The following is a 22997-nucleotide window of genomic DNA, read 5'->3' on the forward strand; positions in this document are numbered from 1 at the left end:
AAAACCAATTCAACTAGAATTTTCTGTCTTTAGAAACTAATTTTACATGTAAGTACATTTCCTTTTATTAGAAGCATTTAAATCTTTTTAGATTCCAAACCATTCTTACATAGGCATACTTCATCTTATTGCACCTTGGATTGCACTGCATTTCTTACAAATTGAAGGTTTATGGGGTGCCTGGGTGCCTTAGTTAAGTGTCCGACTCCTGATTTCAGCTCAGGTCATGATCTCACAGTTTGTGAGACTGAGCCCTGTGTGAGCCCTGAGATTCTCTCTTTCCATCTATCTCTGCTCCCACCCCGCTTGTACACGCACGTGTACATAAATAAATGAACATTAAAAAATGAACAAATTGAAGGTTTATGGCAACCCTGTATCGATTAAGTCTACGGATGCTACTTTTCCAAAAGCATTTGCTAACTTCATGTCTCTGTCACAATTTAGTAATTTTCATACAATCGAGAAACCTTTTCATTGTATTTGTTATGGTGATCTGTGATGTTACTGTTGTAATTGTTCTGGGGCACCATGGAGCTGCACGCATATAAGATGGCAAATTTAATGGATAAATGTTATGTGTGTTCTGACAGCTCCACTGACCAGCTGTTCTCCACCTCTCTCCCTCTCTCCCACCTTCCTGTTCCCTAAGATATAAAAATCTTCAAAGTAGGCCAGTTGATAACCCTACAATGGCCTCTGTGTTCAAGTAAAAAGAGGAGTCACACATTTCTCACTTTAAGTCAAAAGCTAAAAATGATCAAGCTTAGTGAGGAAGGGATGTCAAAAGCGGAGATAGGCCAAAAGCTAGGCCTCTTGCAGCAAACAGTTAGCCAAGTTGTGAATGCAAAGTAAAAGTTCTTGAAGGAAATTAAAAGTGCTACTCCAGCGACCACACAAAATAGAAAGCAAAACGGTTTTCAATTTTGGAGAAGACTGGTCTGGATAGAAATCAAACCAGCCACAACATTGCCTTAAGCCAAAGCCTATTACAGAGAAAAGCCCTACCTCTCTTCAATTCTATGAAGGCTGAAAGAGGTGAAGAAGATGCAGAAGAACAGTTTGAAGCTAGAAGTTAGTTCATGCGGTTTAAGGAAGGAGGCCATCTCTATAACATAAAAGTGCAAGAAGGTAAGGCAGCAACTACTGATATGGAAGCTGCAGTAAGTTATCCAGAAGATCTAGTGAAGATAACTAACAAAGGCAGCTACAAATAAACAACAGATTTTCAATGTTGAAAAACAGCATTCTGTTGGAAGAAGATGCCATCTAGGACTTTCATAGCTAGAGAAGAGATGACAATGGCTAGCTTCAAAGGAGGGGTTGACTCTCTTGTTAGGGGCTAATGCAGCTGGTGAAATATCTCCAAGGTATGCCTATTTAGTGGTAAAAAAGAATACTATCTTATTATTGAAGTGTCCAAGTTAGAATCTGTTTTCAAATTTTAGTTCATATAAAGACATACATGATTGGCCACTGGATGAAACTTTGTCGAGGTGTACAAAATTCACTTTATCAATGGTTGTTTACTGTATGTCTATGTAGGGTAATTATGCACAAAGAACTAGCAGCTGTAGGAATGCCAAGTTGTGAAAAACACATTTCTGGCCCCCAAAGAGCTTATGTCCACTGTCCTACCACATCTCCTCAGGGCTCTAAGTCAGAATTTCTCTTTATGGAAACTATGCTATCCTCTGTCAAAATAGATCATAGATGTGCTTCCTCATAAAACAGCCCATGTATCCTTACATTTGTTTCTTATTCTCATTCCAATTTTCTATTGATGATCATGTAATTCCCCTGATTATGTATTTTGGCCTCGTACAGAAGTCTGAATTATCAAACTCACTTCAGTTTGCTCTTTTAATAGAAGTTACTAATGTAGGGTTCTGGGACAGTGGTTATTTATTTATAACAGTGGACCGAGTCTCACACTTTTGATGAAAACAAGCATAAGATGGCTTTTAAAAAGAGAGATAAAAATAAATTTACTATTTAAATTGCAATCCATCTCTTACAATGAATTATTTGAGAAAAATAAATATACTGGTGTATTATTATATTTCTTGGGTTTGTGATACATGATAGGATATTTTATAGACATGATTCTCACAACAATTCTGTGTGGAAGAAATTATAGAGTATTCCCACCTTATACATGAGGTAACAGATACTTAGACCAAGGTAATACAATTATTAAATGACAAATTACAATTGCAACCTATGTCTCTATGACTCCAAAGTCAACATCTTTCTGTTAAACCCATGCTGCCTCTAACTATAACTCAATAAACTCTTTTGGGTTTTTAACCACCAATAGAACAGAGTAAAAATGACACACTTAGTTCTGAATACAGAGCTTGGTTCCAGAGTAAGAATTCTTGAACTACTTAGCTTGGACATTAATTTTTCACATTTCACAAAGTTTATTCTAAACTATCCTTCATAGGATACAGGTTTGCTTCCAACCCACTCCAATTTCATCTATATCTCTTCCATGTCACGACAACATAGAACATGTGACCTCTAAATCTACCTCTCCAGGACTTTCCAACTCCCTACTTAACTTCTCCACCTGCAGTTCTAACATACATCACACATTTAACACATGCAAGTCAGAACTTTTGATTTCTTACCAACAATATCCAATTTATCAATGAGTCTTATCATTTCAACTTCTAATTACCCATGAGAGCTTCTTTCCATCTCTACTGCCACTTCCTTAAAGTCACTTTTTTTTTCCTCCTGCATTACTGCTATAGCTTCCTATTTGATTTTTCTGTTGCCACACTAGCCCGACTAAGCCAAAATAAGCTTTTAATAACACAAATCAGATCATTCCTCTCCTTAAAGTCCTCCAAAGGTTTCCCACTGCACTTATAGTAAAATTCAAAGCACATGGCTCTTCATAAATCTGACCCTTGCCTACATTTCTGACCTTGTCTTATACTACTCTCCCATGCTTATATTAGGTTTTTCATTCTTCCTTCTCTGAGGCTGATCTTCCTCTGGGTTTTCACCTTGGTGGCTCCTTCTCATTAAATCATGTCCTCAGATCTAACACTGCTCCAACCCTGCACCCACCTCTATTATTCTTTACTTGGTTGCCCTGCTTTATTTTCTTCATGGCATTGATAAATATCCAAAATTACCTTATTTATTTTTATCTATCTCTCATCCTAGAATATAAGCTCTATGACAGTAAGGACCTTATCTTTTTGTTGTTATATTCCCAATGTTTTGAATCAAATATTTACTGAATGAATCAAAACCAAACATGACATAGCTTATGGAAATGCTTCATAGTTCATCATTTCTAAAAACCAAGAAGAGATTATCTTCAGATTACCTATACTATACATTGCAAGAATAAAAAGGAGTGGTGTTAATTTCACAAAGTAAGTAAATGTACTTTAAGAAGGAAAATGTTTTAACATTTCTTCAGTTACAGTTTTATAAATAAAATATATCTTCCATCAGCCTATTAAAAACTTTATTTTAAGTTTATTTTGAGAGAGAGAGAGAGCAAGCATGAGTGGAGAAAGGACAGAGAGAAAGGGAGAGAGAATCCCAAGCAGGCTCTGCACCACCAGCATGGAGCCCAAGACAGGGCTCGAAACCACAAACCATAAGATCATGACCTAAGCTGAAATCAAAAGTAGGATACTTAACCAAATAAGCCACTCAGGTGCCCCTAAAATTTAAAAAAAAAAAAAATTTTAATATTTATTTTTGAGAGAGAAGAGAGAGACAGAGTGTGAGCAGGGGAGGGGCAGAGAGAGAGGGAGACACAGAATCTGAAGCAGGATCCAGGCTCTGAGCTGTCAGTACAGAGCCCCATGTGGGGCTTGAACCCACAAACTGTGAGATCATGACCTGAGCCGAAGTCAGATGCTCAAATGATTCAGCCACCCAGGCACCCCTAAAATTTCTTATTTATCTCTTTATCAAACATTTTAAGTGCAAAAAGCTTAAGATAAAAATTTAACTCAACATGACTACTACAGTTTTATAACAGAACTTTTCCCCAAATAACATTTGCATGTTAAACTTAGAAACGATTAACCAAAGACTAACAAAAATTTTAATACCACTGAAAATTTGGCATAAAGATTACAAAAACGAAGGTGATGTATACTTACATTTGGTCCTTGGGTTTCCTGCAGCCATTTAAGAATGTGGGTCAAAGAGAAAGTTTTAAAATAATTAAATACAGTTTGTGTCTCAAAACATATTTACTTAAGCAAAATAGTTACATTTGAACACAATTTATTACTGAAATAACTATTTTCTAATTATCTCAAATAGGCTGTTGAGGAGTTCTCAGGATTTTCAATGTGATTTTTTTCTTTTTTAAAACAGCTTTGTTGATATTGCATACCACATAATTCACCCATTTTAAGTGCACAATTTAATGTGTTTAGTATATCCAAAGAACTGTACAATCTTCAACTTAATTTTAAAATTAAGGTTGTTTTTTTTTTCATTTATATGTTGACTATATAAAATCTAGAAAATACAGAAAAGTATATTAGAAGAAAAACTACTTCATGTACAGACAACCATATTAATATTTTGATGTATGTCCAGTATTTTTTCCTTACACACAGTTTTTAATGGATTTTCTGTTTTTAGGTTTTCTGCCTATCTATGTCACACCAGAGTTTTGTATCCTATTTTTGCATTATACTTTTCATATATTACTGTAAACTTTTTAACAATAACTAACCATTAAAATTTACTGAATGTCATTTACCAGGCACTGTTCTAGACAGTATTAACTAGTTAATACTCTGAATAATCTAAGAGATTATTCCCATTTACCAATGAAAAATCTGAGGTACTAAAAGGTTAAATAACAGGTCCAAGGTCATACAGGTAGTAAATGGTAGAGCAATATACATAACCAATTGCATAATATTCTAATATTATGAACCACAAATTACTCAACCATTTTTCTATTGTGAGACATTTAAGCTATTTCTAATGCTTTACTATTATAAATAAAACTATATAAATCTCTTTTCAATCAACTTTCTCTTTTCTTTGTATTTTATCCTTAGAATAAATTTCCAAGAATCAAAATCACTGTCAAGGGACATAAGATTTTTTAATGCTCCTGATACATACAGTAGAAATGCTTTCCCCAAGGATTAAACCAATTTTCACAGCCATTAGTAATAAGAGTGCCTATTTTTTTTTTTTTTTTACAATAGCCTCACAACTACTGGGTTTTATTTTTTAAATCTTTGGTAATGTTGCTTTAACTTTACATTTCTCTTATTACCAGCAACGTTGAACATTTCTTTTAAATTAAAAAAAAATTTTTTTTTACAGTTTATTTATTTTTGAGAGAGAGAGAGAGAGTACATGAATGGGGTAGGAACAGAAAGAGAGGGGAGAGAGAATCCCAAGCAGGCTCTGCAGGCTCTGTGCTGTCAGCACAGAGACCTATGTGGGGCTTGAACTCACGAATCGTGAGATCATGACCTGAGCCAAAACCAAGAGTCAGATGATTAACCAACTGAGCCACCCAGGTGCCCCGAACATTTCTTTATATCTGTGCATCAGTTTCATTTCTTCTTCTGGGAATAGTCTGACGTCATCTTGAAAGTCAAGTTAAGAACTGTTCTAAACCTCAACTGATGACTTAAATGTAAATGAATTTAAAACATGAAGGTTTCCTTAATAGCAAACATTTGACTTAATAATATTAAAATCCAGCATAAGTTTTATAAAAGTACAATTTATCTTCATTACACAGTGGAAGCACAATCCTTAACATTGGTTGTTTAAAGGCATGAAATAATTTTTCACTTCTTTTCATTCTTGCTTCTTAAATATTTTCTGAACTGACACTAAATTTAACTGGTTTAGAAAAGCTGGTTACTATCTATCATTCTTTTTGAAGACTAAGTCTATAAATAAAAGAAAAGATATCTAGGTATCACAAAAGGATATAATAAGGGTTTTCTAGCAACAAAGAAGCCATTCGGGCTTCTTTAATCATAGGACGAGCCATTAGTGTTCGTCGTCTCCAGTAATGCTAAGGAAAGAAAAGATGACATACTTAAAGAATGTAATAACCACATCTGTGTTACAAAGAGTATGTTAACAAATTAGGGATTAAGGCGTCATAGAAAGTCTTACATGATCTCCTGTTCCAGCAAGATGAATGCATACAGGTTTATATTTGCTGTTCCACTCCTTAGGAACAATAAGTTGGAACCTATTTAAAATAAAACACATAAGTAGAATTCTCTTTAGAAGATTTTCAATACAAACTTTTCAATTTGTAAATAATTAAATTATTTGGGAGAAGAGATCATTCAGAATTTTGACATTCAAATTATGATGAATAATTCATGTTTGCATAAAGGCAAATAAGATATTATAAATTTGCTATATTAGGATATTATATTAGGATATTAAAATATGCAGTACAATATAAACACAGAATTCATTGTAATCATTTTTACCTTATTCAGTATCACTTTATAAATGCATAATGAAATTTTCTTATTTTGTTGAGACATCAATATATATGAGTAAGTCTTAGAAACAACAACTCTCTACATAGCTCTGCTTTTTCTCCTTGCAGGAATAATGCTTGGTTGTACAAGCTGTTGATGTATCAGTAAAATACTGTATGTTATCTCTTTTGCTTTCCAACTTGGAGAAAAAGCAATCCATGCCAGATGCCAAAAAACAAAAAACAAAAAACAAAAAACAGTTTTCCCTATGTGTCATCTTCTTATTGTAGTAATTTGCTTTTCATTTAATGTTTTTTTCCCTATAGGACTTTTACTTTAATTGTGGTAAAATACACGTAACATAAAATTTACCATTTTAACTATATTTAAGTTGTACAGTTCAGCAGCATTAAGTACATTTACATTGTTGGGGTGACACCTGGGTGGCTCAGTTAAGCTTCCGACTCTTGGTTTTGGCTGAAGTCATGATCTCATGGTTCGTGGGCTTGAGTCCCACATCAGGCTCTGCACTGCCAGCATAAAGCCTGCTTGGGATTCTCTCTCTCATCCTCTTTCTCTGCCCCTCCCCCACTCACTCTCTCAAAATTAATAAACTCAAAAAAATTTTTTAAAAAGCATATTTACAGTGTCATGCAACAATCACCACCATTCATCTTCAGAACTTTATCTTCCTAAACTGGTTTACTTGCCTTTTTAATTTCCTTAGCAATCGATATATTAGAATTATTATCTAGTATAATACTGCATTCTGTCAACCCAAGGTTTGACCTTAGGTAGCTGCATTCTCAGGCAACATAAACCTCAATTTTGAGCTTATTTTGCTTGTGCAGGGGACAATATCACTAGTTATCTATTATCAATAAATTGTTGAATACAGAATACACACAAGTACATTAGGAGGGTTCAGTGGTTCTTTCTGTTTTGTGCTCATGGGAACTAACTCTTAATTTTTAATCTCTTCATCAAAACTGCCAATGTTAACAACTCTGCTTCATTTTGCATTCTCAGAACTGTACTGCTTCTTGATATTTTGATGATTTGGGGTAAATAAAAACATTTAAAAATGCTTTCTGTGAAATGCTGGACATCTCTGCTATTATTTTTTTCCTTCTGTTTCATAGCATTCCATGTAGAGACTTCATTATTGAAGAATAGCTTTAAATTATAAGAATATTTTATTACAGTAATAACTGACCACTCATCTAATAGAGGCTCACTAATTAGTCTGTCTGCTCATATTACAGTACCTTCTCACAAGAGTATTTTCCAGTGCCCGTGATGAATAGGCAGAGTTCATGTGAGCTCCTCAGCTACAGTTGATTGGGCCTGGGGTAGTACAAATTAGGGCAGTACAGATTTGTTCTTTTGGTAGTCTGTAATTAGGACAGACTCCAGATTCTGTTGAGCTTTCAACATGAAGGCTCTGTGGAGCTGTGATAGCTATTTTTTGTCACTGCATGAGAAGCAGAGAAAGATAAACTACCCACAGAGAAATGGCATGGGTCATAATGCAGGGATAAGAGACCAGGAAGCATACAGGAAAGGGACGTAGGGAAAGTATCTATATAGATCTTAATGGCTTCCCATTTTCAGCTTCCAAAATCTCTTTTTAAATACTGAGATAATTGACATATATTATTAGTTTCAGGTATATAATTTAATGATTTGATATATGTATGTATTGTGAAATGATCATCACAATAGTTAGCATCCATTACCACACATAGCTACAAAAATCCTTTCTCTTGTGATAAGAACTTTTAAGATCTACTGTCTTAGCAATTTTCAAATATACAATACAGTATTAACTACAGTCACCATGCTGTACATTATATCCTCAAGACTTATTTTATAACAAAGTTTGTACCTTTTGACCGCTTTCACCCAATTCACCCAGCCCCCACTCCCAACTCTGGCAACTACCAGTCTGTTCTTTGTATCTCTGAGTTCCAAGTTGTTGTCATCATTGTTTTAGATTCCACATATAAGTGAGAACATATGGTATCTGTCCTTGTCTGACTTATTTCACTTAGCATAATGTTCTCAAGGTCCATGTAGTTGCAAATGGGAGAATTTCCTTTTTTGTTGCTGTTGTTATTTAATTTACTTTGAAAAGAGAGGATGGAGGGGTAGAGAGAGGGAGAGGGAGAGAGAGAATCCTGAGAAGGCTCTGTGCTGTCAGTGCAGAGCCCAACATGGGGCTCAATCCCACCAACCACGAGATCATGACCTGAGCCAAAATCAAGAGTCAGACACTTAACCGTTCAACCAACTGAGCCATGCACGTGCCCCTGGAGAATTTCCTTCTTTCTTATGTCTGAATAATACTGCACTCCTTTTATATACCACTTCCTTATCCTTTCATCCACTGATGGGCATTTAGGTTGGATCCATGTCTTGGCTATTGTAAATAATGCTGCAATGAACATGGGGGTGCAGATATTTTCTCAAATCAATGTTCTTGTTTCCCTCAAATATATACCCAGAAGTGGAGTTGCTGGATCATATATGGTAGTTCTATTTTTAATTAAAAAAAAATTTTTTTAATGTTTACTTTCTTGAGAGAGAGACAGAGTACAAGCGGGGGAGAAGCAGAGAGAGAGGGAGCCAAAGTAGGCTCCAGGCTCTGAGCTGTTAGCATAGAGCCCGATGTGGGGCTCAAACTCATGAACTGTGAGATCACAACCTGAGGCAAAGTAGGATGCTTAACTGACTGAGCCACCCAGGTGCCCCACCCTGTGTATTTTAAAAGAATGTGTATTCAGATGCTGTTGGATATAATATTTTGTGAATATCTAGGTTAAGTCCACTTGATCTAATGGGTAGTTTGAGTCCAATGTTTTCTTACTGATTTTCTGTCTGGATCATCTATCTATTGCTGCAAGTCAGGTATTAAAGCTCCCTACTGTTATTCTATTGCTGCCTTCAAGTTTGTTAATTTTTTTAAATATATATTTAGCTCCTATATTGGGTACATAAATATTTACAAATGTTATATCCTCTTTTAGACTGATCCTTTTATCATTATATAATGACCTTCTTTACCCCTTATCCAGTATTTGTTTTTAATGTTTATTTTTGAGAAAGAGGGAGGGAGGGGCAGAGAGAGGGGGGAACAGAGAATCTGAAGCAGGCTCTGTGCTGACAGCAGACAGCTCGATTCAGGGCTCAAACTCATGAACCATTAGATCATGACCTGAACCAAAGTCAGATGCTTAACTGACTGAGCCACCCAGGTGCCTCTCCAATCTTTGTCTTTTTTGTATGATATAATATAGCTATCTTTATTTTCTTTTGACTTTCATTTGCATGGAATATCTTTTTCCATACCTTTACTTTCAGTCTATGTATGTCCTTCATCTGAAGTGAATCTTTTTTTCTTAAACAGTTTTCCTTTAAAGCTTATTTATTTAAGTAATCTTTACACTCAATGTGGGGCTCGAACTCACAAACCCGAGATCAAGAGTTGAATGATCTTCCAACTGAGCCAGCTAGGTGCCCTGGAAGTGAGTCTTTTATAGGCAGCACATACTTGAGTCCTGTTTTTTCTTTTTTTTCAATCCATTCAGCCAGTCTAAGTCTTTTGATTAGAGAATTCAGTTGGTTTACATTTAAAGTGATTATTGACCGTTATAAATTTATTATTGCCATTTTGTTTATTGTTTTCTGGCTGTTGTGTTATTCTTTTTATTATTTTATTATTTTGTTCCTTTCTTCTTTTTGTCTCTTTGTGATTTGATGATTTTCTGTAGTGGAATGCTTAGATTTCTTTCTCTTTGTCTTGTTTATCTAATAGGTTTTATCTTTGTGGTTCCATTAGGCTTATATAAATTACCTTATTTATAACAGTCTCTTTTCTATAGTTTTATTCTGCTTCACCCCACGTTTACCGGGAGCAATGCTAAATAATTATTGCAATTAATGCTAACCAATTAAAAATAGTATGCCATTGATATTATAATTGTAAGTAAAAAATAATTTACTACTTTAAACTTTCTGAATGAAAATTCTTACCTTGCTATAACAGATTCAATTGGCATTATATCAGGCACATAGTGGGCCATGGGGGAAACAAAGTGTCCATCTAGGATCTTACAGTCTGACTGCTCTTCAATCTAAAAGAAAAGCAAGACCAAAATGTATACATACATATAGACTAAGGTCTATCATGCATGTTTTAATATAAAAAAGTTCCATTCAATTAAAAATTTTTTCACTGACTACCATGTATTCTTTTGCCCCAGTCAGTTTTCTGAAGGCATGGCTCCTCACACACATTTCTTTTCCTTTTACATCCTTTACTACAGGCTAGTTGGAAAAGTAAACTATAAATAAACTGCATTTGTACAAAAGCATGAAATAAGTCAATAAAATACTAGTTGGAAGAATTCAAAAATATCAAAGTAAACATAAGAACAATTTACAAAGAAACTGTAAAAATAATTTACCACAATTAAATAAGGGTTGACTTGATGTTTAAGCAATCCATTGAGACAATGAGTCATGTAAACATTAAATAAGGAGAAATGTATATTTATATTTATAGCAAAGGCATTTGCTAATGTCTGACACCTAAACTTTCCCTTCATCAGTTATTTTTTATAAATAAAAAATCTTTATCAGGTCAGTAATCAAAATTAAATTAGCAGTAAAGCACCACATATTTTCATTAAAATTGTAAACAAAAATTTTATCTGTGGATACCATATATAACCATCTTATTTTAAAACAAAAATTCTAGCCAGTAATGTCTTATTAAATAATCCATATTTTGTTTTGCATGTGACTTAAAATGCCACTTTATCATGAATTAAGTTTTAATAAGTTATAACATTATTTTCAATCCTTTATTGGGTTTTGTAAGTCTATCTTTTTTCCCCCCACTCGTTTAAAAGGTTTTTTTTTGGTTTTTGGCTTCCAAGTTTTTATTTAAATTCTAGCCAGTTAACATACAGTGCAATATTAGTTTCAGATGTAGAATTTAGTGGTTCATCATTTAACATCAAATACCCAGTCCACATCACAGCAAGTGCCCTCCTTAATCCCCATCACCTGTTTAACCCATTCCTCCATCTGCCTCCCTTCTGGTAGCCATCAATTTGTTTTCTATAGTTAAAAGTCTGTTTCTTGGTTTGCCTCCCTCTCTCTCTTTTTTCCCCTTTGGTTCATTTGTTTCTTAAATTCCACATATGAGTGAAATCACACAGTATTTTTTTCACTGAGCTTAATACTAACTCCATCCACGTCATTGTGAATGGCAAGATTTCATTCTTTTTTTATGGTTGAGTAATATTCCATTGTGTGTGTGTGTGTGTGTGTGTGTGTGTGTGTGTGTGTGTGTGTATACACTAGTGTGTGTGTGTGTGTGTATACACTACATCTTCTTCATCCATTCATCAGGTGATGGCCACTTGGGCTGTCTCCATAATCTGGCTATTGTAGATAATGCTTATTAGCCTACCTTTCATTTATACTAATATCATGCTGTTTGATCATGCTGCAGCTTTATAATATCTATTGACAAATGACTGAAGTAGGTTCTCCTTATCACTCTTCTTTTTTACGTGTTCCTGATCTGATTGTACTTTCATGATGTCTTCCCAAAATAATTTTAAGATCATTTTATAGACTTCAGTTCTAAATTGAGTATTTTATTTAGGATTGCACTGCATTTTTTGAAAATGGTAAGGAGACCTGATGTGTACAATTATGAATTTATATGATTTAGAATAATAAATTATTTGATAAAGGAGGCAGCACAGATTAATGTGAAAGGGAGTAATAATCCCACAAATAGTGTTGGGACAAATGGCAACTTGGTAAGAAAAAAAAGCAATTTAGAACCATAAGTAATATAGACTTAAAAATTAAACCAGCTATAACTCAACAATAAAAAGATGAATAACCCGGTTAAAAATAGGCAATGATTTCATAGGTGTCTCCAAAGAGGACATACAAATGGCCACTAAGCACATGAAAAGATGCTCAACATCACAGTTATAAGGGAAAGGCATATTGAAAACCACCCACTAGGATGGCTATTTAATTGGAACTATTGGAACAAATTGGAACTATTATACACTACTGGTGGGAAAAGTAAAATGGTGCACTTTGGAAAACAGTTCTTAGTTCATCAAAAAGTTAAGCACAGAATTACCATATGACCCAGAAATTCCACTACTAGATTAATATCAAAAAAATTCAAAACATACATACACAAAATCACTTGAACATGAATGTTCACAGCCTTATTGATAATAGTCAAAGAGCAGAAACAATCCATATGTTCATTAGCTGATAAATGGATAAACAAAATGTCACATATCTATACAATGGAATATTATTTAGCAATAAAAAAGAAGGTAATGTTACATAACATGGATGAACCAAGAAATTTTTGCTAAGTGAAATAAGCCAGACACAACCTCATATTATATGATTCCATTTATATGAAAAGTCTAGAATAGGTCCATTGAGATAGCAGATTAGTGGCTGCTAACAGGTGGGAGGCTGGGGAAGTAGGAAGTAACAGCTAATGGGTACATAGTTTCTTTTTGAGGAGATAAAAATGTTCTGGAATTAGGTAATGATAGTGGTGATGTTTGCACATCTTAGGAAGAATAATAAAAAACAACACTTAACTGCACACCTTAAAAAAGGTGAATTTCATGACAGGTGAATTTTACCTCAATTTTTAAAAACCAAAAGAGACAGTAATGGGAACAATAGGGGAAGAGGAAGGGATGCATCCCCAAATCTTAACAGTAATTTTTCCTTGGGATACAAATAGAATTAAGCAGTGGAAAGTGACAGAAAGTTAGCTTTTTTATTTTTTACTTGGTATGCTTTTAATTTGTTTGTTTTAAGCCTGTGATTTTTAATAGGAAAAAAACCAGGTAAATAGTAACATTTAGCAAAATTTGAGGGAGAAATGTTCTAAATCCAGAAGCTATAGAAAGAATAGCTATATGGTATGGATGAGGGATTTCCAATGTATGAAATTTTGTTTTTAGTAGTGGAACTGTTTTGAAAAATGAAATCCTCTAAGGATATCCAATACATATAAGAGATGAAAATAGAGTTACTTTGATTGAAGGGCAATGGGAGATATGAAGGCTACGCATTTGTACCCCTTCCCCAACAATACTTCAATTATCCAATTATATAATCCTAGAACTTTTTTACAGAAAAACATGGTTGCTAAAAAACAACACTATTTCAAATATATTCTCTAATTTTCTCTAATGTTACTGTGTTTTCTTTCTACCATTCTTTCACCAATTAACTATTTCCCATAACATTTCCCTGATGTTATTTAATAGGCGTTTTGGTTAACAACTTCTGATGTGCTGATTCTCCAAGTAGAATACTTCCCTGTATTACTCATAATTCTTAAATATTTTAATCCTTCTGATTCTAAAGATACAAAATGAGGCTCAAAAAGATGAAGCCTTAAATATTTTCTTCTGTTTAAGCAAGTACTAAATATATGCTCTCATATACATGATTACAATTATTATAAGCATCCTATTAGGATACATATGGTATTTATTTTAATCATATTAAATGAAAAGTCTATACTGTACTCATGTTTTAGTGTTTATTATTATACTCCAATACTCAACTTATTCTTTTTTTAAGCTTTATTTTATTATTATTATTATATTATTATTATTATTTAAGATTTTATTTTCAAGTAATGTCTATACCCAACATGGGCTTGAACTCACTCCATTGACTGAGCCAGCCAGACACCCCTCAACCTATTCTTGACACATATTTATGTTAAACCAGAATTTCTGTAATTGCATTTCTTTCATTTAAATACCTTATCAATGTGTACTGGGTAATCACTTGAAACCAGATTCTGACATCTTTCTCGATTTCCAATCATCTTTCTGAATTCGAAGAGTCTATTAGGATAAGGGGGGAAAAAGGGAAAAATTCAATATGCCCATTATACAGGGAGTGATGTATAATGCTGAAAAATTTGCAAGTCCAGTTCATAAGCTATGTTAAAATTTAATTCAAATCATTAGAGAAAAAGATGAGGCTACTGGTTTTTATTCAAGCTGGACATCTTATCCATAAAACATTTGAGAAATATCATTGTTCAGAAAGCAATTAACATATGCAATACTCAAAATTAAAGGCATAAATCCTGAAAATTCATTTTCTTAAGTCCAGATACTTCTATGACCTACAGTATATGCCAGCTTTATAGTCATTACAAATTCAATTTACATGAGGAAGCTCTATCCCTGGAAACTATAAGCAACTTAAAAATAATTAAAGTTCAAAATCTACTTTGTATTTGAGAGCTCTTTATTTTTAATTTTAAAATTACTTTTAACATAATTTATGATTATATGGGATAGAACGGAAATAATTAAAAAGACAGAAGAGAAAAAGAAATTTAATATTTTATATACTTTAATGCTTAAGTTGTCAATCACTTCATATTTATAACAAAGGATTGTATCACTGAAAAAAAATTTTAATTTTTTTTACTAAAACAAATTTAGAATAAACATTAAGAAAAAAGTGGTTACCTTTTGAGATCCTCTGGCCTCCCCCATCCTCTGATAAAAAGTTTTGTGAGGAGAAGTCTCCGGTATAGAATATCTAACTTGCTGACACCCATTAGTAACAAACAAACATCTATGAAACAAAATTTAAAATAACTTTAAAATATTTTATTTTAGGCACTAGGTCAATTTCCTAGCCATCTCTTTAAATATCAGGTAAAAATTACAGATTGATCTACTCTCCTTGGAACTTTGCAACTTTCAAACATACTATCCATTTATCTGTGTGTATTTATTTTATTTTAGAAAGAGTGTGCATGTGCGAGTGGGGGAGGGGCAGAGGGGGGAGGGGTAAAGGGAGGGAGAGGGAGAGAGAGAGAGAGAGAGAGAGAGAGAGAGAGAGAGGCAGGGGGAGGGAGAGAGAGAGACAGACAGACAGACAAAGAATCTTAATCTCTGTTCAACATGGAGCCTGATGCTGGGCTCCATCCCACGACCCTGGGATCATGACCTCAGCCAAAATAAAGAGTCCAACGCTCAAGCAACTAAGCCACCCAGGTGCCACATATATATGCGTGTGTATGTGTGTGTGTGTGTGTGTGTGTGTGTGTGTGTGTGTGTGTTTAATTTATTTATTTTGAGAGAGAGCAAGTGAGCATGAGCAGGGCCGGGGCAGAGGGAGGGAGACAGAGAATCCCAAGCAGGCTCCCTACTGTTAGTTCAGAGGCCGACGGGGGGCTCACATTCATAAACTGAACAGTGAGATCATGACCTTAGCCCAAACCAAGAGTTAGATGCCTACCCAACTGAGCCAGCAGGTGCCAATATACCGTATATTTTTAACTATAGTTACCATAATGTACATTACACCCCCCAGAACTATTTATCTTACAGATCTTAAAAATATTCATTGCAAGAAAAAAATGTGTAACTATATTTGGTGATGGATGTTAAACTTATTGTGATAATCATTTCACAATATATACATAAGTCAAATCATTATGCTGTAAGTTTTAAATTAATACAATGTTACATATTAATTATATGTCAATAAAACTGGAGAAAAAATTTAAGATTGAGATTAAACTATGTACCTTAAATTTATTCTCTCGGATATAAGACGTGAAATATAGACAAAAGGAACTGGGATGAAAGTAGAGAAGATAAACTGTGTATTCTTTTAGGGTAAGGTCTTCCCATCTTCAGCACAGCACAGCAACTAACACTCAATATTTACTGGATAACAATAGCTGTAGCTATTACTTATGTAGTACTGTACAATCTGCCACACATCATTTTGTAAAAATACAAACACATATACATACACATTCTTGTTTAAACCTCCCAACAACTTTATGAAGAAGGATCTATTATCCCAACTGAAGCACGGAGAAAATAGGTGATTTATCTAAGATCACAGAGCTAGTGGTAGGTAGAGCTAAAACTGAATCCCAGGCACACAGCAAGATCTAACTACTATTCTACATTGCCTGTCTACTAAACTATGATTCATGAAAACTTTGTACCACTTATTTAACTTTCCCAAATATTTCTAAAGTGTTTTTTTAAATTTTATTTTATTTTTAAATACCTGCCTGTTTTTTCAAATGGAATGGTGTAGTTTTGATTTGTGGGCAAAATGTGATTCATTTTCAGGGTTTATTCTACCTAGAAAAATGGAAAATAGAAATGTGCATTTCTATCAGTGAGCTTTAGTAAGTACTTATCTATTATTTTGAATGTTTTAATGGGACCACCACTTATGTTTTATACTTTTGCTCTTTGATTTGTAACAAAATACAAGTTTAACTTAATGTTCCTCTTTGTTTACATAGGTATACAACCCAAACTACCATTAAGTGGGCTGGTACTTTATTGTTTTTACGACTGGACCAGCAAAACCAAATCATTCATATTGCCTCTCATAATTCTTAGGACCAAGAACAAACAATTACTAGATAATATACTTGTTAAGTAATACAGTATAAAGACAGAGTACAGTATTTAGTATTTCTTAATACCACTTTCTTTTTGCCAATTTTCATGTGTTAATCAATTTTTATTCCTTTAATTTTTTTAAAAAAATTTTATCCACCTTTGAGAGAGAGACACACACACACAGAGTACAAGTAGGGGAGGAGCAGAGAGAGAGGGAGACACAGAATCCAAAGCAGGCTCCAGGCTCTGAGCTGTCAGTGCAGAGCCTGACATGGGGCTTGAACTCGCGAGCTGAGAGATCATAACCTGAGCTGAAGTCTGATGATTAACTGACTGAGACACCCAGGCGCCCCAATTAATTTTTAACCTTGATTAAAATTTGGTTTTGGCATAATAATGTTATGGAAAAGAAACCATAATGCATATCCAGCTTTGTTTATTATACTACTTGTATCTACCGCTATAAATAAATAAACGTGTTCTGGTTACCAGAGTCCAGTAAATTATCATCATTCAGTTTCCCAAAAATGCAAGTTTCTGAACTTTTAAGAATATTACTTTTTTCATTTAAGCAACAAATATTAAGTGCTTACTATATGCTAAGCATTATTTTAGGTCCTGTGCTAGAAGATGATCAAGGCACATTCTTCCTTTCACAGATCTTGTATTTTCATGTAGGAAAAATATTATTTTTTTAAAAAAGCAAAGAATAGATGATGACAACACTATAAAGATAATATAACAAGAGAGTGTGATAAAGAAGACTCCTTTGATTGTCCAAAAAAAGCCCCACTTAACCATAGAGGTAACATTTAAGCCAAGACCTACATAAGAAGAAGCAGCAGCCAAAACTTTAAACTGCAAATCTCATTAAAATTATGTACTTCCTGAAGTCTACTCATGGACAGTGTTCCAATAAAATTTGTAAAAACTATCTAGTCAGTTGGTAAAGCACAGGAATAGATAATTTATGTAAGAGGAAAGGCAAAAGAAAATGATCACATGCCCTCTTCTTTGCTATTTCACAGATTCTCACTGTAACTTTTTTAAGTAGGCTTCAGGCCCATCACTGAGCCCAATGTGGAGCTTGAACTCATGACCCTGAGATCAAGACCTGAGTGTGAGTCAGATGCTTAACTGACTGAGCCTCCCAGGCACTCACTCATTTTAACATTTTTAAATTCAAACAATAGAGAAGGAGATACAGTAAAAAGAGGAAGAATAGTCTTGTTCCCATTACTTCCTTCTACTTTTCAGAGATACTTAGTGCTAACAGTTTGGAATTTGTTTTCCTTGATATTATTTACTTACCTACACAAACTCAAAACTTAGGAGGGGCACCTGGATGGCTCAGTCAGTTAAATGTCCGACTTCAGCTCAGGTCATTATCTCCCAGTTCGTGAGTTTGAGCCATGGAAAGGGCTCTGTGCTGACAGCTCAGGGCCTGGAGTCTGTTTCAGATTCCTTGTCTCCCTCTTTCTCTGCCCCTCCCCCACTTGTACTTTGTCTCTGAGTCTCTCAAAAATAAACGTTAAAAAAATTTTTTTTAATTAAAATCTTAGTTTTGGCAGGATTCAAACAACATAAAAATATATAGAGCAAAGCTGAGAAGTCTCTCTTTACTCCTGTGAAGCTTCCTCTTTTCCCAAATGGTGACCGTTGTTTTTAATGTTATATACCCGTGAGCCCTATCCATTTATACATGTACACATATTTTAGGAGTTTTTGGGTTTTTTTTGTTTTTTTTTTAAGACAGAAGGGACCAACTTCATATTTGTCTTTTTCCAATGTTCTTCCTCACCATGCTGATTTATAGGACCGCCTCATTTTTTTTCTAATAATAGGTGAGTTCAGCCCATTTATATTTATTATGATACCTTTTCGGTTTAGTTTTTGTTCCATTTTTGGTTTTACTGATTTTTTTGGTTTTTAAAAATTATTCACAATTGTTTTACATTTGAGTATATATAAATTTGAAAGAGATATTTAAGGTTCAGTATGTCAAAATGGCTAAGAGCATACACTTTTCCCTTGGTTGAATCCTCTATCATGTGACTTTGCGCAAGTTGCTTATCCTTTCTGTCATATACCTGTGAGTCATCTGTAAAATGGGGATAATGACAGTACTTACCTGTAAGGATTGGCATGAGAAGTGAGTTACTTGGGCTCCTGGGTGGCTCAGTTGGTTAAGCATCCCACTTCTGCCCAGGTCATGATCTCATGGTTCATGAGTTTGAGCCCCCCCTCAGGCTCTCTGCTGTTAGCACAGAGCCCGCTCCAGATCCTCTGATCCCCTCTCTCTGCCCCTCCTCTGCTTACATGTGCATGCATCCTTTCTCTCTCTCAAAAATAAACATTTAAAGAATAGAAATAAAAAATAAATAAAATGAGTTACTATTTATGAAGCACTTAAACAGTACTTTGAAATTTAAGTGCTATACCTACTGCTAATACCAACAATATTACTGATTATCATCTACTGCTAATACCAACAATATTACTGATTATCCTTATTGTGGGGCCTCCCAAATGGATGGCGGGGGCACCAAATATGGGGCAACCCGACTGGGTGGAAGCCAGCAGTGCAAAAGGTGAAAGAATTCATCCAAGGCAGAACAATGGAGACAGACGTTTATGAATACACTCACTGCAAGGAAGCTGCAGGCAGGATAGCAAAACAGAGACTGTCTGCCATGCGGCTGTGGTGGGGAGCCATAGTTTTAGGGCAGAGTGAGGGAGCCTGGGAACATATGTAATTTTCCCATTTTTGGTAATGTTAGGAACTGTGCCTGGTTGTAACTGGTCAGTTAGAGTCTAAGGCTATTACAAGGTGGTCTAATGGGCCTATGTGTTCAGCCAGGGGTCACCGTGGGCCCTTCTACCTTACTCAGGTTTCCATTATTTAAGTTGGTTGCCCAAAAGTGGTCTCTACACTTATAACTTTATTTAATACTTAAACCTATACTTCCATGTTCTACACAGTATTTGTTAATTCCAGATATAGATAATGGTGGATATATTTACTCCCTTCTCTCCACCACTCAATTTTTTGTTGATATTTTTTCATATGCTTATCTATGAACCTTTAGGTATATTAGTATCTCTAACCTGATATATTCGCTTTAAAAGATATCTCTGACACTAACTGTGAAACTTGATTCACAGCAAAAAAGCTTTTACCATTCTATTAATTTTAAAAATTAGCTTTACATGCATTCTACAAATTTTCTAAAATGTTTATATAATCAAACCAATCCATCTCACCACATCCTTAACACACTGGAAGAAGGGTATGATTCAATTTTTTTAATGTTACATCTCCTCCCCCCTTTTTTTGTAGTTTTAAGTTTATATTTAAATTCCAGTTAACATACAATGTAATATTAATTTCAGGTATAGAATTTACTGATTCATTACTTACATACAGCACTCACTACTCATCACAAGTGCCCTCCTCACTACCTATCACTCATTTTCCTGTCATTGGAGAACACTATAAAATATTTTTTTATCAACCAGATTTCTAGAAACATTATTTTTTTCTCTACTGCTAATTGCTATTTTTTAAACCTAGAATTCTTTTATAAACATAGATCTAGTTCTAAAACCTACATTCCTTTTTTATTTTTTTTATTAAAAAAATTTTTTTAATGTTTACTTATTTTTGAGAGTGAGTGAGCGGGGGAGGGACAGAGAGAGAGGGAGACACAAAAACTGAAGCAGGCTCCAGGCTCTGAGCTGCCAGCACAGAGCCCAAAGTAGGGCCTGAACCCATGAACCGTGACATCATGACCTGAACCAAAGTCTGGCACTTAACCAACTGAGCCACCCAGTCGCCCTACATTCCATTTTTAAAACCCCTTTTAAGTAGCTTTTACAAACTGTTGTTTTACTGTTTATACGTCTACAATGAACTTTTCATTTACATTCCAATTATGTTTGTCATAACTTATACAATATCCTATTTGTAATGTAACCAATAGTGTGTTTAATTCACATATTAACTTAGTAACACTGTTATTATTTTTTTAGCCTTTTCATCCAGTTTTCTTTATTTCCTCCATTAATATTTTATTCTGTCCTTTAAGTATTTTTATTAAACATGTTACATGACTAATAGGCTATGAATATGATTCCTTTTTCTTTTTTCTTAAACAGGATTTTTTGTAGATTTTTTTAAAATTAAAATTTATTTATTTAATTCAATTTAGTTAACATACTGTGCAGTATTGGTTTCAGGAGTAGAACCCAGTGATTCATCACTTACATACAACACCCAGTGCTCATCCCACAAGTGCCCTCCTTAATGCCCATCATCCACTTAGCCCAATCCCCCAACTACCTCTCCTTCAGCAACCCTGTTTGCTCTCTGTATTTAAGAGTCTCTTGGGGAGCCTGGGTGGCTCAGTCAGTTGGGCATCCGGCTCCGGCATAGGTCATGATCTCACAGTTTGTGAGTTCAAGCCCCGCATTGGGCTGACTGGTGAGCCTGGAGCCTGCTTCGGATTCTGTGTCTCATTCTCTCTCTGCTCCTCCCCCACTTGTGCGCGTGCGCGCGCGCTCTCTCTCTCTCTCTCTCTCTCTCAAAAATAAATAAATGTAAAAAAAAAAGCCTCTTATGGTTTGTCTCCCTGTTTTTATCTTATTTTTCCTTCTCTTCCCTATGTTCATCTGCTGTATTTCTTAAATTCCACATGAGTGAAATCATATGATATTTGTCTTTCTCTGACTTATTTCACTTACCATAATACACTTAGGTCTCATCCATGATGTTGCAAAGGGCAAGATTTCATTCTTTCTGATTGCCAAGTAGTATTCCATTCTGTATGTATATATATATATATATATATACCTCTTCTTTTTTTTAAATATTTATTTTTGAGAGAGACAGAGCGTGAGCAGGGGAGGGACAGAGAGAAAGGGAGACACAGAATCCAAAGAAGGTTCCAGCCTCTGAGCTGTCAGCACAGAGCCTGAGCGGGGCTTGAACCCATGAACCAAGAGATCATGACCTAACCTGAAGTTGGATGCTTAACCAACTGAGCCACCCAGGTGCCCCTACTACCTCTTCTTTATCCATTCATCAGTCAATGGACATTTAGGCTCTTTCCATAATTTGGCTATTGCTGATAGTGCTGCTATAAACATGGGGATGCATGTACCCCTTCAAATCAGCATTTTTGTATCCTTTGGATAAATACCCAGTAGTGCAATTGCTGGGTCATAGGGTAGTTCTGCTTTTAATTTCTTGAGGAACCTCCATACTGTTTTCCAGAATGGCTGCACCAGTTTGCATTCCCACCAACAATGCAAAAGGGTTCCCCCTTCTCCGTATCCTTGCCAACATCTGTTGTTTCCTCAACTGTTAATTTTAGCCATTCAGACAGGTGTGAGGAGGTATCTTCTCATTGTGCTATTGATTTGTATTTCTCTGATGATGAGTGATGTTGAGTATCTTTTCATGTATCTGTTAGCCATATGGATGTCTTCTTTAGAAAAATATCTATTCATGTCTTTTGTCCATCTTCACTGGATTATTTGTTTTTTGGGTGTTGAATTTGGTAAGTTCTTTTTTTTCTTAATTTTTTAAAATTTACTTATTTATTTTGAGAGAGACAGAGATAGCACAAGTGGTGGAGGGGCGGAGAGAGGGAGACAAAGAATCCCAAGCAGGCTCTGCACTGCCACCTGGAGCCTGATGTGGTGCTCGAACTCACGAAACTGTGAGATCATGACCTGAGCCGAAATCAAGAGTCAGATGTTTAACCGACTGAGCCACCCAGGCACCCAAGGATTCCTTTTTCTTTATTTTTTTAAAATTCTTTTTTAATGTTTATTTATGAGAGAGACAGAGACAGAATGCGAGTGGGTTAGGGGCAGAGAGAGAGGGAGACACAGAATCCAAAGCAGGCTCCAGGTTCCGAGCTGTCAGCATAGAGCCCGATCCAGGGTTCAAACTCACAAGCTGTGAGATCATAAGCAGGGTCGAAGTCAGACGCTCAACCGACTGAGCCACCCAGGTGCCCCAGGATTCCTT

The 22997-nt window shown here is 35.0% G+C and overlaps 1 protein-coding gene across 2 annotated transcripts in view; it reads right to left on the minus strand.

Moving 5' to 3' along the window:
• ABHD18 (abhydrolase domain containing 18) overlaps positions 1–22997 on the minus strand; it is a 43340-nt gene that overhangs the window by 12568 nt on the left and 7775 nt on the right. Inside the window, exons 2-7 of one of the 2 annotated variants that reach the window (XM_040474316.1) lie at positions 15047–15155; positions 14323–14407; positions 10509–10609; positions 6151–6229; positions 5962–6046; positions 4143–4170 (exon numbers count right to left, since the gene is read on the minus strand). In XM_040474316.1, coding sequence (XP_040330250.1) covers positions 4143–4170; positions 5962–6046; positions 6151–6229; positions 10509–10609; positions 14323–14407; positions 15047–15138 — 470 coding nt within the window. In that variant the 5' untranslated portion in view covers positions 15139–15155. Of the gene's footprint in view, positions 1–4142; positions 4171–5961; positions 6047–6150; positions 6230–10508; positions 10610–14322; positions 14408–15046; positions 15156–22997 lie in introns of those variants that run through there. The other variant, XM_040474321.1, reaches the window with a different exon arrangement.

Source organism: Herpailurus yagouaroundi, unplaced genomic scaffold (genome assembly GCF_014898765.1).
Source record: "Herpailurus yagouaroundi ecotype Mexico unplaced genomic scaffold, PumYag 28, whole genome shotgun sequence".
Lineage (NCBI taxonomy): Eukaryota > Metazoa > Chordata > Mammalia > Carnivora > Felidae > Herpailurus > Herpailurus yagouaroundi.